The sequence below is a fragment of the Giraffa tippelskirchi genome, chromosome 1, assembly GCF_054371585.1.
Source record: "Giraffa tippelskirchi isolate mGirTip1 chromosome 1, T2T-mGirTip1v1.2.pri, whole genome shotgun sequence".
NCBI lineage: Eukaryota > Metazoa > Chordata > Mammalia > Artiodactyla > Giraffidae > Giraffa > Giraffa tippelskirchi.
Genome location: NC_137275.1, coordinates 88,223,110 through 88,240,270, shown reverse-complemented (window position 1 = coordinate 88,240,270; position 17,161 = coordinate 88,223,110). Strand labels below are relative to the sequence as shown.

Below are 17,161 nucleotides of genomic sequence, written 5' to 3'. Positions count from 1 at the left end.
CTTTCCAGGTGCAGGGTATAAGGAGTAAATAAAAACAAAGTTGCTAACCTCACAGAGTTGACACTTTGGTGGGAGGAAACAGATAATATAGACTTAAATGAATACATACTAATTATATCTGAATGTTATGAGAAATATTTTAAAAGAAACAGAATAGACGAGACAGTTGTTATTTTATATAGAGTTCTGAAAAAGCAAGCGCTATTTCTGAAAAACAATTATCTAGACTTCTATTTCTGCTTCCCTGGTGCTGGGAAAGATTGAGGACAAGAGAAGGGGATGATAGAGGACGAGATGGTTGGATGGCATCACTGACTCAATGGACAAGAGTTTAAGAAAGCTCCGGGAAATAGCGAAGGACAGGGAAGCCTGGTGTGCTGCAGTCCATTGGGTCGCAGAGTCCGACGCCATGACGACTGAGCGACTGACCAACAAATTTCTGCTAATAAAAGTTTCACCTAACTACCAGTCTTCAGTAACTCTTTTCCCAAGTCAGCCTATTAGGAACTCACAGCCAATGGGAAAAAAGGAGTGTAAGCAAGCGGAAAATGAACACCCTAAAACCCAAGGGTTTTCAAAGGAGCACCGGATTCTTGTTTCTGGGCTGGGCCAGTAACTTTCAACTCTTGTCATCTGAGGTACTTCGTTTGTTTCATTTTTTTTTTTTTAAACCCAACTGTTAATGTAGTTCTTTAACGTTCCTAATTCCCTTTTATTAATAAAGAAAAAAAATTTCGGCTATGTTTTTTCCAGATTTCAAACACGTAAACGGTGGGGCGAAAGAAGGCGTTTCTACACGGCTGCCAGCACTTCAACGGCATTTAGCAAATATTAGTTATTTCCGCTATTACCTGGTGAATCGCTCGCCAGGCGCTTCCTGGACCCGGTCTTTGCGGCCCGAAACCTTCCAACCCATTATCCTTGGACGTGCCGCCGGCCTGGCGTCCCCCGCGCCGCGACACAGATGGAACGAACCGTGACGTCACGAGACCGCGACTCAATCAGACGCGGCGTTTGGGAAATTTTAAATTTAAAGGCGGGGTGGCCCGTAGGCTCTGAAGCGCCGGCCGCGGAGGTTTCTGACGTATTCCCTGGGATCCAACCAGGCAGGATGGCGGAGGAAGGAGCCGTAGCCGTCTGCGTGCGGGTTCGGCCGCTCAATAACAGGTAGGTAGGCCAGACCGAGCCCAGATCCCCACTGCGGACTCCGGCGCCGGTATGAACCGGAGGGATGAGTCCTGGCTCCTCTTTCTTGCTCAGCTGCCTAGAAACTCGGCCACTTACCCGCTTTCTGCCTCGGTTTCCTATCTGTAATGGGACGGGGCAGGATCGAGGATCTAGAGGATCCTTTTCAACTGTGGAATTCTCTTATATCTGTAACCCAGGCTCACCGACGTTAAAGACCTTACTCCCTGCGCTGCACTGCCGTCGCCCCATCTGCGGTCCCCACCTCTCCCCTAGGAAAGTCGAAATCGGAAAGATCCTACTGCACACATCACAGTGCAGTTAAATTTTACGTTTAACTGACTCTCGCTTTCCCTTTACTGTATACTCCTTAAGAGCGAAAACGAATCAGTTTTGTTGCATTGTATTCGGTAGACACTTATTGCTTCAGTCAATAACTGAATTCCGCATTCAGAATGTTGAATGAACGATATTCGTCAGTATTGATTTGTTTTTTAGTACAGTGTACTGTATTAAAACAGACACTACCATCGTTGCCCAGTGGATCTCACAACAGAAAATAGATAACAGATATAGAATATTAGGTGGTGATACTGGAGTAATAAATGCTTTAGAGAAAAAGCAGGAAGGGGAAGCAAGGAAAGTCTGTTTGCTATGCCAGTCTTGGGTCCTCGCCCCAGAATGCTAACACAGTTTTGTCTCTGAGAAACATTTGTTAAATCTTACTGGGTGCTTAATAAATGAGGATACCAAGATGAGGAATTTCCTATTTTTAATAAGCTTATTGATGCATTAGAAGACAGCTACATAAAGAAACATTATAATATATCATGATAGATGTTATGATAGACAGTTAAAGAATGTTTGCTAGCGAAGTCATTAGTCCTTTAGTGAGATGACTGTAGGGGAGGAACAGGGCAGTGTCAGGAAACACCTGAATCATGAATGAAAGAACAGTTAAGGTACTTAGTGGAAACCTCAGTCAGGGTATTCCAGGCAGAGAAAGGTTGAATCTAATTTTGGGAGTGAACTTCAGGTAGTTGATTCGTCTGGGAGTTAAGATGTGTAAGGAATTTAGAGGAAGATGAGATTGAAGAGAGGAATTATAGTGATAGAGGTATCATACCAAATTAAAGATTTCAGATGGTTTTTAAATGTTTTACAAGAGAGGGACATATCAACTGCCACTACTCGATAAGAAGGTAGAAGTGAAGAGTTTCACAAAGAAACTCCCATGAAAGTGCAGGAGGTCACTGAAGCCCCATTTAAAAGTGTTGCCCCTCAAAGGTAGATTTTCCACATTTATCTTATTTATGGTATAAGTCATTACAATCTTTTAAAATATTTATCAGAAGATGAAGTCTGTGTACTATCTTTCATATAACACAGCTTCTATGACCAGTTATTCTAAAATGCATTGTTTTTATTCTTTTAGAGAAGAAGCACCTGGAAAAGATACTCAAGTTTACTGGAAAACTGACAATAATACAGTTTATCAAGTTGATGGGAGTAAATCCTTCAATTTTGGTAAGTTCATAATAGCATCAAAAGTTAACCTGGTATCCTTTTTCTGAGTACAAAAGCCTTATGAATAACACTGGATTTGTCACTAAAGATCAAACCAAACCTTCAATAAACTGCTTCAATGGAAACTTTGAGAAATTGTTCATCCATCATTTCAGTTCAGTTCAGTTCAGTCGCTCAGTCGTGTCCGACTCTTTGCGACCCCATGAATTGCAGCACGCCAGGCCTCTCTGTCCATCACCAACTCCCGGAGTCTACCCAAACCCATGTCCATCGAGTCGGTGATGCCATCCAACCATCTCATCCTCTGTCGTCCCCTTCTCCTCCCGCCCCCAATCCTACCCAGCATTAGGGTCTTTTCCAATGAGTCGACCCTTTGCATGAGGTGGCCGAAGTATTGGAGTTTCAGCTTCAACATCAGTCCTTCCAATGAACACCCAGGATTGATCTCTTTTAGGATGGATTGATTGGATCTCCTTGCAGTCCAAGGGACTCTCAAGAGTCTTCTCCAACACCACAGTTCAAAAGCATCAATTCTTCGGCGCTCAGCTTTCTTCACCGTCCAACTCTCACATCCATACATGACCACTGGAAAAACCATAGCCTTGACTAGACAGACTTTTGTTGGCAAAGTAATGTCTCTGCTTTTAAATATGCTATCTAGGTTGGCCATAACCTTCCTTCCAAGGAGTAAGCGTCTTTTAATTTCATGGCTGCAGTCACCATCTGCAGTGATTCTGGAGCCCAAAAAAATAAAGTCTGACACTGTTTCCCCATCTATTTCCCATGAAGTGATGGGTCCATCATTTATAAGCTAATAATTTGATGCTTAAATACAGTAGTAGTAAAAAAGAAAAAGGAAATAAAAAATTAAACACATATACTATTACTGTAGTCACAGTAACTTATGACTGAAACTAACATTCTTCCTCTTATTCATGAGAGTACTTGTGGCTTAAAATTCTATAAGTCCAAAATATGTTGCTTAGTGTCAAGTCATCTTTAAGATCTTCCAATTTGTTTTTGTTGTTTTGGGTTTTTTGTTTGTTTTTCAGCTATTTCAAAACTCTTTGAAGAATAAATAGTGAAGGTATTGCTTCTTTGTCTGCTAGAATACAGCAGGGACCTACGTCTGCTGTTGTGGAGCTTATATAATGGAAAGAAAGGCTTTAAACAAGTAATTTCACTTATGCTGACATAAGCTTTTGCAGAGATCTAACTAAACTAGATGTCTGGAATGGTACCATTTACACCAGGACCTGCAGGATGAGTGAGAGCTAGCTAGAACAGAGGGACTTCCAGGCTCTGATGATTAACTAGACTGATTTGTACATTGATTTAGCATGTATATAGTGCTGACAACTGAAGCAAAGTGGCCTGGAGTCACATAGCCAGCAAATAAGAGAGAAAGGCTCCGGATCCGTATTCTAGCCATACCACCATGCTGCCACTTAGGCTCCATAGAGCAACAGTGATGTCCTCTGAACAACCTCAGGAGTAAGCGTGATTAAGTTGTCAAATTAGTGTGAAACAAGAAAGCCACAAAGATGCGTAGAAGAGAAAATGAGTTCTGGTAAAGGAATGTTTGATGGTATTAACATAATTTTTTTTCACACTTTTTATTTTGTATTGGGATATAGCCAATTAATAGTTTCAGGTGAATAGTGAAAGAACTCAGCCATACATACACATGTATCCATTCTCCCCCAAATCCCGATCCCATCCAGTCTGGCACGTAACATTGAGCAGAGTTCCTTGTGCTATACAATAGGTCCTTGTTGGTTATCCATTTTAAATGTAACAGTGTGTACATAACCTTCCCAAAGTCCCTAACTCTCCCTCCCCCCTGGCAACCATAAGTTCATTTTCTAAGTCTGTGAGTCTCTGCTAGAGATTAAAAAACCTAAGTACCACAGATTCTCGGTAGCCATATATGCCCATAAAGAATTTGGACTCATCCACCTATCTGAACCACATAACATTAAGGTTTGAATCATCTGCCATTTCTCCTTGCTCTGAGATAATGACCCTTAAGCAGCCTTCAGGTGGCACTTAGGTTTTCCACATTGTTCTGCCAATAGGGCAGATGTGTGGTCGCCGTGCAAGGAGTATAATCACTGAACTGTTGATTGCAGGTCAGTAATTTTCCCTCCTGATTTACAAATCCATTTCTTGCGAGCTTTTTAAGGTGAGGCCACTACTAAAAGAGTGGTCTATTTTTAATGTTCTAACAAAAGCAGAGAACCACATCCTGAACTTGTGAATTCATCAGTGTAAATACCACCCTAAACACCAGCCTTCAGCAGCCAGCTCATTGATCATTCCCCATAACACTTCAGCCTTGGTCAGTTCTTTTCTTCCAGATATCTGCATTTCTTGGTTTAGTTTGAGCTAGACTTTCTTGCTAGGTATGTTAGGAACATTAGAATTTCTCAAAGAGGAGTAATAGTCTGCATTTCCTAAGTGTTAACATATGTTCACAATAATTCTATGAAGAAGATATTATATGTCCATTTTACAGATTAGGGAACTGAGGCATGGAGACATCAACCACTTCCCCAAAATCACACAGTCTGTAAGTGGCAGAATCAGGATTTGCAGTATTGATTCCAAACCCCCATATTCAGATTCAGCTACCATGCCCTACTGCCTCTTGAAAGCACACAGGATAATAGACTTGTATTTTTTCTGTGTGACGACCAACACATTTTACCTAAAGGAAGTATTTTCATAGGACCAATGAGTTGAAGAAAATATTGAACCTTAAATATTCTATCATACCATATCCTGACAGTTTTATTCCTTTGGGCAACTACTAATTCAGAATGAAAATACAGTCAATTTGTTTGATTTAACTTAAATGTTTTGTTTTTTAGATCGTGTCTTTCATAGTAATGAAACTACTAAAAATGTGTATGAAGAAATTGCGGTACCAATCATAGATTCTGCCATCCAAGGCTATAATGGTGTGTATTCACTGCAGAAACATTGCAGTCTTTGGTGTCTGTTCAGCAGGTATCAATCATTTTCTACACTGTAGATTCATTTGTAATCTCTGCATGCGTGTGTTTTGTTTTTGCAGGTACTATATTTGCCTACGGGCAGACTGCTTCAGGAAAAACATATACTATGATGGGTTCACAAGAGTATTTGGGAGTAATACCCAGGGCAATTCATGACATTTTCCAGAAAATTAAGAAGGTAAATAACTTAGCTAAGTTTCTAGTACATGCAGGTGAAAATAGTGATAATAGGATAGCAAACTTACTGTCCTCTTGTAATGATGAAAGGAAGTAGATTTACAGTTATCTCTTAATTATCCAGGGGGAATGAAGGAAAGCATAGCATAGATTCATTTTTTTTCCCCATAAACTTACTTAGGAAACTTAAAGTTCTTTCCCTTGAATCATGAAGCAGTACTCCCACCAGTTCAGTTCAGTTCAGTCGCTCAGTCGTGTCCGACTCTTTGCGACCCCATGAACCGCAGCACGCCAGGCCTCCCTGTCCATCACTAACTCTCTAAGTCCACCCAAACCCATGTCCATCGAGTCGGTGATGCCTTCCAGCCATCTCATCCTCTATCGTCCCCTTTTCCTCCTGCCTTCAATCTTTCCCAGCATCAGTGTCTTTTCCAATGAGTCAGCTCTTCGCATGAGGTGGCCAAAGTATTGGAGCTTCAGCTTCAACATCAGTCCTTCCAATGAACATCCAGGACTGATCTCCTTTAGGATGGACTGGTTGGACCTCCTTGCAGTCCAAGGGACTCTCAAGAGTCTTCTCCAACACCACAGTGGGCATTAAGGAACAGGAAAACCTTATCGCAGTTGGGTTCTCATTGCCTTTGTTTAGCTACCAGTGATTATTAAGGAGCAGTAAAAAGTAGACTAGATAAAAGACAAGGAGAGCAGGCGGCCAGCATAGGCAACCTACTTAGTTAAGAGTTGATTTTAAATTACTTTTTCATCATTATTTTAATGATTTTTAATCTCTTGAATATATACAGGTTGAGTTTTATTTTGAGGTTAGAGAGTTGGATGGGGTACTTTCCTGTTACAATTCTATGATACTGTTGGTTATTTCTGAAACTGTTTTTTGTTGTTTATTATTGTCAGTATAGAAACACAGGGAGAATTTTGTTTTGTTTTTTTGTTTGTTTTACAAAGATAATTTCTTGAAAGACAAATCCACATGACTTCACCTCTATGTAGAATCTAAAAAAAAAAACGAACAAACAGAAACAGACTCATAGATAACAGAGAACAGGTGATTGTCAGAGGGAACAGAAGTCTGAGGAATGAGAAATAGGGTAAGGGAGATTAAGGGGTACAAACTTTCCATCAGAAAATCAGTGAGTCACAGAGATGAAATGTGCAGCGTGGGGAATATAGTCAATAATATTGTAACATCTTTGTATGGTGACACATGGCAATTAGACTCCTTGATCATTTGGAAATATATAGAAATAGTGACTCATCATGTTGTGTACCAGGAACTAACATACTGGAATGGGTCAACCATACATCAACTAAAAGATAAATTAAAATTTTATAAAGGTGTTTTCTCAAAGAATATTTTAATATTTAATATTAGCACATAAGCATTCGTTATCAGGTTTTCATAACTGGATGATCTCTGAAGTCATCACGTATCTTTTTCTTCTAGTTTCCTGATAGGGAATTTCTCTTACGTGTGTCTTACATGGAGATATACAATGAAACCATTACAGACTTACTTTGTGACACTCAAAAAATGAAGCCTTTAATAATTCGGGAAGACTTCAATGTGAGTAACAGAGTTAACAAGGTGGCTCAAAAATTAGATTTACTGATTGGGATTATTTTTTCTTGAACATTTGCCTTTAATTTCTGTATACTGTAAAGTATCTCCTGTTACTATGGTTTGTTTTTTGTTTTCTTCCTTAGACACTTACAGAGATTATCTCTTAAGTAATATGTATAGTTTTTAAATATTGACAGTTATGGTATTTCGGTGTAAGTGCTTAAAAAGAGCAAGTTGGAACTATCAGGTTAGAATTTGATATACTTTGGCATAGGAAATATGTTGTAAATATCAGAAGTATACTTATTATTTTCATACAGAATAAAAGTCCCCATTTTCCACTTAACATCCACAAATAATCTCTATGATAGTTTGTACTTTCTTTTTGAAATGCAAACTTTTAAGTGACTTATATTTCCCTACTTTTACTGTAATTAAACTTGTTTCAGAGGAATGTGTATGTGGCTGACCTCACAGAAGAAGTTGTTTATACATCAGAAATGGCTTTGAAGTGGATCACTAAGGGAGAAAGTAAGACTTTATAATATATTTCTTCAAAACACTTGTAGAGATTATTTAATTGAATGTATTCAGGCTTTAAATCACACTTTTCACTTTTCATCTAAAATACAAGTTAGTGTTTTTCTTTGGATTTTAATACACACAGCTGAAATGTGAATCTCTTACAGAGAACAGGCATTACGGAATTACAAAAATGAATCAGCGAAGTAGTCGTTCTCATACCATTTTTAGGATGGTAGGTAATTCTCTCTATATTTTGTCTTTCCAATTAAGAATACACTAATTTTTCTATAAGTTGCCTTTTCTTTCTAGATTTTGGAAAGTAGAGAGAAAGGTGAACCTTCCAATTTTGAAGGATCTGTCAAAGTGTCCCATTTGGTGAGTATTGAGGAACCGTGATAATGTACTGTATGAGCCAAAGCAAAATTTAATTTAGCTACTGAAGGTTTGGTTTCATAAGAACTATTGACTATTTGGCAAAAGCATCTATAAATTGGTAGTTTAGTCTCATCAGTAGCATGAAATTACTCACAGAAATGCAGGAAGAGGTCAGAGGATCTTACTTCCTGTCATCTTACGCTGCCAATTCCTAAGCTTTAGAGGTAAGAACTGTAGGGGTGGGGCTTTCCCTAACCAGTAATGGAGAAAGGGCTAATTCTATGCACACTTAAGAGTTAAAGTAATCTTGGGATTCGATGAGGTTTTGTGTGTTCGTGATTTGGGGGTTTTGTTTTTTGGCCTCCACCAGTGCAACTGAGACTTGTGAGATGAATAAAAACCTGGGTGAGATAGTTAAAAAAAATAAATCACATTACTCTAGTTTATACTCAGTACCTGTCTGTTGGTGAGTGAATATAAGCATTAGGCAAACATTCCTTCTTGCTGAACTGCATCATTTTTCTTTCTTTTGTGTGTGTGTGTGTGTGTGCTCTTCCTTTCTATTCCTTACCGTTATTGTTTTGTTCTCTGTCTTCAAGGCCTAAATTCTTTAGTGGGATATGATTTAAGATTACTGCATTTGATTTGAAAACTTCAGGGGAAAAAGTAATAAATCTATAATATGTTTACTTTCAGATTTTGAAAACTCAGTTAAATATCTAATTCCAGTTCATCTTCGTTATTTTACCATATAAGTATAGCATTTATTTTAATAGACTGGTCTTTTAACAACAACAACAAACCTAACTTCTGTTTTGTTGTCCAAAGCTGGCCTGTGATATATCACTACAATTTTAACTTTTAACATAATTTAGCTTTAGGCACCCCACTACAGTACTCTTGCCTGGAAAATCCCATGGACAGAGGAGCCTGGTAGGCTACAGTCCATGGGGTCACTAAGAGTCGGACACAACTGTGCGACTTCACTTTCACTTTTCCCATTCATGCACTGGAGAAGGAAATGGCAACCCACTCCAGTATTCTTGCCTGGAGAATCCCAGGGACGGCGGAGCCTGGTGGGCTGCCATCTATGGGGTCGCACAGAGTCGGACACGACTGAAGCGACTTAGCAGCAGCAGCTGCAGCAGCAGCAGCAGCTTTACTAGTCTTGACATACTCAGTGATCCATTTGGTGTCTTTTCTCATATTTTTTGATGATCTATCACCTAGGGACCATAGATACTATCTAACCCAACACTCCAGATTTGCCACTTACTCTTAAGTATCTTATTTGAAAGAAGACTTCCCCAAAGAGTCATTTTCTGGCTCTTTAAAGATGGCTTTTTGGTTTGTTTGTTTTTTTTTTTTTTTTGAGTGTCTCCTGGCCTTCCTGGAATAATAACATCCAAGTGCTCTCAGCCCAGGTCCTTTATTTTTGGGGTTTCTTTCTCCTACCCTCCTAATCAAAGCACAAGAGTGTTCTGTAGCCTTTCTTCCCTTGTTTGCCCTCAGGCATTGTTACCGTTTCTGTGATGATGGGCAAATATTTACTGTTTCTGAAGTCTCTGAGTTCTAAGTCATGTCTTTCCATAAAGATTGTCCCACTGTTAGTTATCTCAAGCTTCAGTGGGTCTAAAGCCAAATTAATTTATTCCTATCATAGTGAATATTCCTTTTACCAGTAGTACTTCTATCTTAATTCATGCTGCTTTCCTTACCACTTTGCCCCTTTATTATGCCCCTACCTAGGTCATTTGTAGTAGATGCTGTATAACAGTGATTAGATTTCCTTGAATATTTTAGTGACAACAGTACGTATCTGAGACAGGACTGTAAAACAAGAGTACATAATTATCTGCCCACTCCCCAAAGAAAGAAGTAATTTAAACCTCTCACCTTCTTTTAATACATTAAGAATATTTAATGGGCTCTCAAATTAAAAAAAAGAAGAAGACATCCCTCCACTACTTGCTGTCTTCACTACCACTTCCCTAGCCCAAGCCACCATCATCTCTCACTTAGATTCCTGCACTAACCTCCTGACTGGGCTCCCACTGTCACTTTTGCCCCTCTCTGGCTCATTTTCCATCTAGGGGGGCCGCAGGTCATCCTTCAGAAAGTTAAGTCAAGGTATGTCACTCTTCTGCTTAAAGTCCCGTCTCGGCTTCCCATCGCATTTGGAAAATCCAGAGTCCTTACCCTTGTTTACAGAGCCCTGAGTAATCTGACTCCTACCTCCTTCTCTTACACTGTATTGTCCCATCTCCACGTCACCAACTCTGCCATGCTGCCTTTTCTATTTTATGAACACACCAAGCTCATTTCCGTTTTGTAACTGGAAATACTGGCTGTTTTTAATCTGGACTGTGTTTCCCTTGGTCTTGCATGGCTGCCTCCCTCTGTCATTTCAGATCTTAGCTTAATGGGAAGCCTTCCCCTACCAATCAGAGAACCTCCTTTGTCCCTTCTTCCCTCTTGCAGGACTATTTAAATTATCTTTATTACACTTACCATATTCTGTTTCTCATTTGTTTGTCTTTTTCTGTCTCTTCATCAATTTCCTCCTCTCATACACTCCATAGACAATAAAAGCTCTATGAGGGCAGGGACCTTGCTTGTTTAGTTCACTGCCGTATCCCTAGCACCTAACATACTACCTGAAGCATGGCAGTCACTTTTTTCAGCAATATCTGTGAAATGATAGAGATTTTTGTGCTTTTAAAGATGCTGCAGTATAGTCAAAAACACATAACTAGCTCTACACAGTAAGTGTTGTAAGAAAAAGTCATACCTATAATGACCTCTGGGTGCACAGTTTAAAAGAGCAGCTCATTCAAGGAATGGGAGAAGGAAGGATAAAATCAGCAAAGCTACATTGAGTAGGTAACATTTGCCTTGGGTCCTGAATAAAGAACTTTAGAAGTAACAGAGAATGGCATACGGTAGCACTTGGAAGTATAGAAGTATGTGAGGTATTCAGGGTGTAGTAAGTAGTTCCGTTTGAGTTAGGCGTAAGTAATGAATAGATATAAGGCTGAAACAACACAAGTGCCAGATTGCAAAGAATCACATTCACCATGATATGGTTTTGAACTTTGTGTAGAAAATAGAAAACCTATTCTGGCGGCATTATGGAGGATATGTTACATTACAAAGAAGGAACAAACGTTACAGATTGGTTTGACAAGGGAAGGCCTAAACGGTGGGGTGAGAGATGAGGTTACAGATGGAGTGTTCAAGTAAACTGTGTATTTAAAATGTTCTTTCAGTAGTTTGGATTTTATCTCAAGTTATACTTTCTAAAGGTTTATTTCCATCTATCTTACAGAATTTGGTCGATCTTGCAGGCAGTGAAAGGGCTGCTCAAACAGGTGCTGAAGGTAAGGAAAGCTCATGAAATACGACATTGACTTGAGTGTCTTTCAATTCTTTCACAGAATAAAAGTGCTACCATGCATTTTAGAAACTAATAAAGTAATGATAATAATAATATTGTGATAAAAGTCCTCAGTGTAAAAAGTAGTTTCTGTATCTGACTAATTATCTCATTTGGGATACTATGTGTGTGTTAGTTGCTGAGTTGTGTCCAACTTTTTGCAACCCCGTGGACTGTGGGTCTCCATGTGACCCACCAGACTCCTCTGTCCATGGAATTCTCCAGGCAGGAATACTGGAGTGGGTTGCCATTTCCTTCTCCAAGGAATCTTCCCTGGGCCAGGGATCGAACCCTGGTCTCCCACATTGAAGGCAAATTCTTTACCGACTGAGCCACCAGGGAAGTCCCTGGGCTACTATAGCATCAATTTTTTAAAAAGCCAAAACTATGCAGTTTATAGAATTGTATAGCTGAAGAGCTTATGAGAGGACCATGAAAACCATCTAAATTTTTGAAATCAGTAAGAAAATTCAGAAAGGTCGTGGGCACACAATTAATATTCAGACATTAATAATTCCTAAAGACAACCAGCTACAATATTTAGTGTACAAAAATATGCAATATACAACAATAGGTTAGAAGATGTAATACCTCAGAAGAAACTCAAGAAAAATTGCACAGGGCCAAAAAAAGAAAACTTCAAAACAGACCTGAAGGACATAACCAAATATTAATACATAAACAAATGGAAACGCACACTTAAATGGAAAGGGGCAAAATCATAAAGATGTCAAGCCTCTCTCTGTGTTAATTTCCTGCAGCCTGACATAAAGTTACCCAGCTGAGCATAGCCCGTATCCACCAAATCAGACCCATGAACAGGAAGTACATACTGTTGTTTCAAGTTGGCTTATTAAATAAGAGTATTATAGCAGTAGTGAAATAACAGCTATTCAGAGTTATTTGATGCATTATTTTTTGTGTACATAGTAGATTGGAATCCTACATATCCCTCAACAGGGTTCTGGATAAGTAATTTCTGATACGTCCATACAGTGGAATTCTATGTTGTAAAAAAGAATGAAAAAGACCAGTGTTTACTAATCTGATGCATATATACTGCCACGTGAAAAAAAACAAAGTGCAAAATAGTAAATATAGTATGCTACTATTTGTCTGAAAATTACAGGGAGAAATGAGTGTATATGAACTTGTATTTCTAAAAATCTCCAGAAGAATAAATAATAAACATGGTTTCCTGGTAGAGGGGACAGGAAACCTGTCCTGGTTGGGGCATAAAACTGGAAGAGAGCTTTTCAGAGTACTTGTTCTTTTTTTAATGTTAGAGTCATGTGTGCATATTTAGTTTTAAAATTAAAGATTTTGGGGTTGTCAGTCCATATAGGAATTAATTTGGTTTTAAGTCTGTAGTTGTCTGTATTTGAAGTTTTAAAAAACTAGATTCAAATGGAGTAATTAGAGGGGATCTTTTAAGAAACGGACTTTTCCTCCCTCTTGTTCTTTTTTTATTCATCTTTTTTGTTGTGCTGTTTCTCTCAGATGATAACCTTTCTGATTCACCTAATAGGTGGGAGGGTAGGGAGAGAGCGCTTCCATCAGTGATATTAAAGGTAGACTCAGACTTAGTCCAAAACAGAGACTTCAACATCTGTCCCTTTAATTTCTATTTTCTTTCACAATTTGCTGATAAATAAGTTCATCATCCAATGCAGGGCTCAATATTAGTTTTTATATTTGTGTAATAAGTATAGGTTTGCGACTCAAAGAAGGCTGTAATATAAATCGAAGTTTATTTATTTTGGGACAAGTGATCAAGAAACTTAGCGATGGACAAGTTGGGTAAGTGTATCCCACTGTACATTTATCTGTTAATACTTATGTTTAAATTAGGTCGAAAATTTTAATAGTTTTGTGTGTGCTTGCTTAGTCATGTCCGACTCTTTGCAACCCTAGGCCCTATAACCCGCCAGGCTCCTCTGTCCATGGAATTTTTCAGGCAAGAACACTGGAGTGGTTTGCCATTTCCTACTGCAAGGAATCTTCCTGACCCAGAGATTGAACCCACGTCTCTTGAGTCTCCTGCGTTGGGAAAGGCAGATTCTTTGCCACTTTGCCATGTGGGAATCCCTTAGTGACACTCAAAATATATGTGCCTATTTCTTTCATATATTTGAAAGCTCTCATGACTCTGTGAGCATTTGTGGCTTCTTATACATATGATTGTGTCCTACTAAATTTACTTTCTGTATTTTAAATATTTTTTTAGTTAATAGTTTCAATCTGCCCCATGTAACCTGTAAAGAATTAATTTTATAACTGTAGCTATTTTAAGGTTCTCCATTAAAAACCAACCAATTTTGTTATATAAAAGCTTTCTCTTTTTCTTCCCAAACTCATTTCTCATTAAGTGGTTTCATAAATTATCGAGATAGCAAATTAACACGAATTCTCCAGAATTCCTTGGGAGGAAATGCAAAAACACGTATTATCTGCACAATTACTCCGGTGTCTTTTGATGAAACACTTAGTACTCTCCAGGTGAGTTTGATTTTTATCTCAACTTAATATGAGGGGATATCATCTTTAAGAAGGAAAAATTACCTACTAAAAATAGGTATAGGTCTTTTAATTGACATAAGATACCTGATAAAATAAGATTGATTTTTTTTCCAAAATCCAGTATGCCACCTCCACAATTTCTGCCACATTCAACACTATTTTACTGAAATTGACTTGATTTTTTATTTTTACAAACTCACTTATGAAAGGAAACTTTATATCAGTTCCATAAATGAAAAACTAATATCACTTACAACAAATAAAAGGTGACCCAAAGAACATGTGCATGTGTTTATAACAACAACAAAAAAAACTTCCAAAATTCCTGCTAGCTAATTGTTGCCTGTCTTTGCACTGAGCCTAGGTCCTGCATTTTATGTTTAAAGAAAAAAAGGAGGAGGGTTGGGGTGGGGGAACTGAATTGTCAATAGAATAGCTGTCTCAGTGAATGATTCAGGGTCATTTATAATGGACACCTTCATGTACCCACTTAAAGTTATTTCTGATACACTCTTAAGAAATATTGGTTTAAATAGCTACTGAGTACTAGATCTAGGTACTGTCAGAGAAAAAAGATAGAAAATAGAGTCACGGGCTTCACAGAATTTATAGTCTTATAGGGAAGACAAGACCTGTCTTCCAACGTGATTGCCTTGGATTAATGCTTAAGTGGCTAGTAAGTAGGATAGAGTTCAAAGGAAGGAGAAGGGCTTTTGATGGGAGCACTACTGGCCTTGTTATGGGGACATAGAATGCTCTCAGTATTCACAAGTATTAAACTACCTGGGAAGAGGACTGATTTTTTTATTTTTTACAAAACTTAAATACAAGAAAACCAAGTATTATTAATTTTTGTGTGTGTTGAGTGCATAACACTCTTGCATTTTTTCCCAGTTTGCCAGCACTGCCAAATATATGAAGAATACTCCTTATGTTAATGAGGTATCAAGTGATGAAGCTCTCCTGAAAAGATACAGGAAAGAAATAATGGATCTTAAAAAGCAATTAGAGGAGGTATGTATGACCCATGTATTTCAGTAAAGAGAAGAGACAGGTTTAGAATTGAGATCTGCCTAAATGCCCAGAGATTCTGAAGCCATCAATAACTGAGATCTGCAACCTAGATTTAAAACAATTTTCAACTAAGAAGAAATCAACTCATAAAAAATTTAGTTTAATTTACTATAAACTAAAAGACTTAGTTCTTGAAATTATTTTAGGTTTTGTTTTTCATTTTCAAAGGGCAAAATTTGATGTTTTCAAATGGGCCAATTTGAGAGAGTTTTTTAAAAAAATTATCACAAATACCTAGAAAATTAGGTTAAAAAAGAGAGAGGCCATGTATAGTTACCTAAAACTACTTTCCAGAGTTTCACATTATCTTGAATTTTTCTTCCAGCCCCAGGAAAGGAATTCAGTAAAATAGGATAGCGCTTGTAATTTGTTTGTTTTAACTATTATGGCCCTCAATTTTGTGTAAATCTTGCATTCTGGTGATATTTTTAGGAATGATCTAAAATAACAAATGGTACTCTTAGGAAAACATCTCTTCTTTTGCTGTAGGTATTCAAGTCTCTGCTTTTATGATCTCTCTGCCTTCTATTTATATATTTTAAGCAGTTAATAGAATTGCCTTAGCCGCATTGTAATAATTTTACACACAGCATATAGAATAATGACATGAGAAGAAATGGATATTTTACTTTATTTTTAGTTTGAGAAATTACTGATTATGGTAACTGTGTACTAGAGTTCTGCACGTAGAGTATATTTTATTTCAATATAATTAAAATTCTCTTAGTTCACATACAAATTTCTATTCTGTTCTTTTCAGCTACTTTCAAGGTTTTAAAATATAGCTACATTTATTATTAACATAATCCATTATTACATTCTATAGGTTTCTTTAGAGACTCGAGCCCAGGCAATGGAAAAAGACCAGCTGGCCCAGCTCTTGGAAGAAAAAGATCTACTTCAAAAAGTCCAGATTGAGAAAATTCAAAACCTAACACGGATGCTGGTGACATCTTCTTCCCTAGCATCGCAGCAAGAATTAAAGGTAAAGTTTAAAAGATGACAGCTTAAACTTGGTATACAGAGAATAGAACCGGACATTCCTATACATTTATTACATAATTATTCATTTATCATCTTTTGATACATTGTATTCAAGAAACCAGGAACCTGTTGTATATTTGAAGTTCGTTAAAATTACCGATCCCTGATGTAGAAGTACTAATTCAAGAATTCAAGCTTACTACCTTAGTTTTCTTCTAGGAGTTTTATGGTTTCAGGTGTTTAACATTCAAGTTGAATGTTCAACTTGAATGTTAAACATTCAAGTCTCGAATCAGTTTCAATTGATTTTTATATATGAAAAAATCATATATTATATACGTGTAAATATAGTGGTCCAGTGTAAGTGTATCTTACGTATAAGTAAAATGGTGGTCCAGTTTCATTCTTTTACATATGGCTCTCCAGTTTTCCCAACATCACTTACTGATCAGACTATCTTTTCCCTATTTTATCTTCCTGGTTCCTTTGTTGTAAATTAATTGATCATATATGTGAGGGTTTATTTTTATGTGTCTGTTTCTGTGGCACTATCATATATATTATTTTGATTGCTATAGAGTTGTAATATAGTTTGAAATCAGGAAGCATGATGCTTCCAGCTTTGCCCTTCTTTCTCAAGATTGTTTTGGCTATTTGGAGTCTTTTGTGGTTTACAGTCTACGGTATAGCCAAGGAATCTGTTTGTGGTAGTTTCTTAAGAAATTCTAATATAATTAATTAGCTGATTGGAAACCACAG

The 17,161-nt window shown here is 37.7% G+C and overlaps 1 protein-coding gene and 1 long non-coding RNA gene across 2 annotated transcripts in view; one reads left to right on the top strand and one right to left on the bottom strand.

Annotated features, from left to right (window-relative positions):
* LOC145530298 (uncharacterized) overlaps positions 1 to 1,004 on the bottom strand; it is a 141,516-nt gene extending 140,512 nt beyond the window's left edge. The window contains exon 1 of the long non-coding RNA XR_014071656.1: positions 852 to 1,004. This is a non-coding gene — a long non-coding RNA (uncharacterized LOC145530298). The remainder of the gene's footprint in view (positions 1 to 851) is intronic.
* Positions 1,005 to 1,009: 5 nt separating this feature from the next.
* Positions 1,010 to 17,161, top strand: part of CENPE (centromere protein E) — a 73,375-nt gene continuing 57,223 nt past the window's right edge. The window contains exons 1-13 of the mRNA XM_081516867.1: positions 1,010 to 1,167; positions 2,621 to 2,712; positions 5,586 to 5,675; positions 5,792 to 5,910; positions 7,372 to 7,491; positions 7,938 to 8,019; positions 8,178 to 8,245; positions 8,323 to 8,388; positions 11,717 to 11,768; positions 13,537 to 13,624; positions 14,194 to 14,323; positions 15,239 to 15,358; positions 16,245 to 16,403. Of these exons, the coding sequence (XP_081372993.1) occupies positions 1,112 to 1,167; positions 2,621 to 2,712; positions 5,586 to 5,675; positions 5,792 to 5,910; positions 7,372 to 7,491; positions 7,938 to 8,019; positions 8,178 to 8,245; positions 8,323 to 8,388; positions 11,717 to 11,768; positions 13,537 to 13,624; positions 14,194 to 14,323; positions 15,239 to 15,358; positions 16,245 to 16,403 (1,242 nt within the window). The 5' untranslated portion in view covers positions 1,010 to 1,111. The remainder of the gene's footprint in view (positions 1,168 to 2,620; positions 2,713 to 5,585; positions 5,676 to 5,791; positions 5,911 to 7,371; positions 7,492 to 7,937; positions 8,020 to 8,177; positions 8,246 to 8,322; positions 8,389 to 11,716; positions 11,769 to 13,536; positions 13,625 to 14,193; positions 14,324 to 15,238; positions 15,359 to 16,244; positions 16,404 to 17,161) is intronic.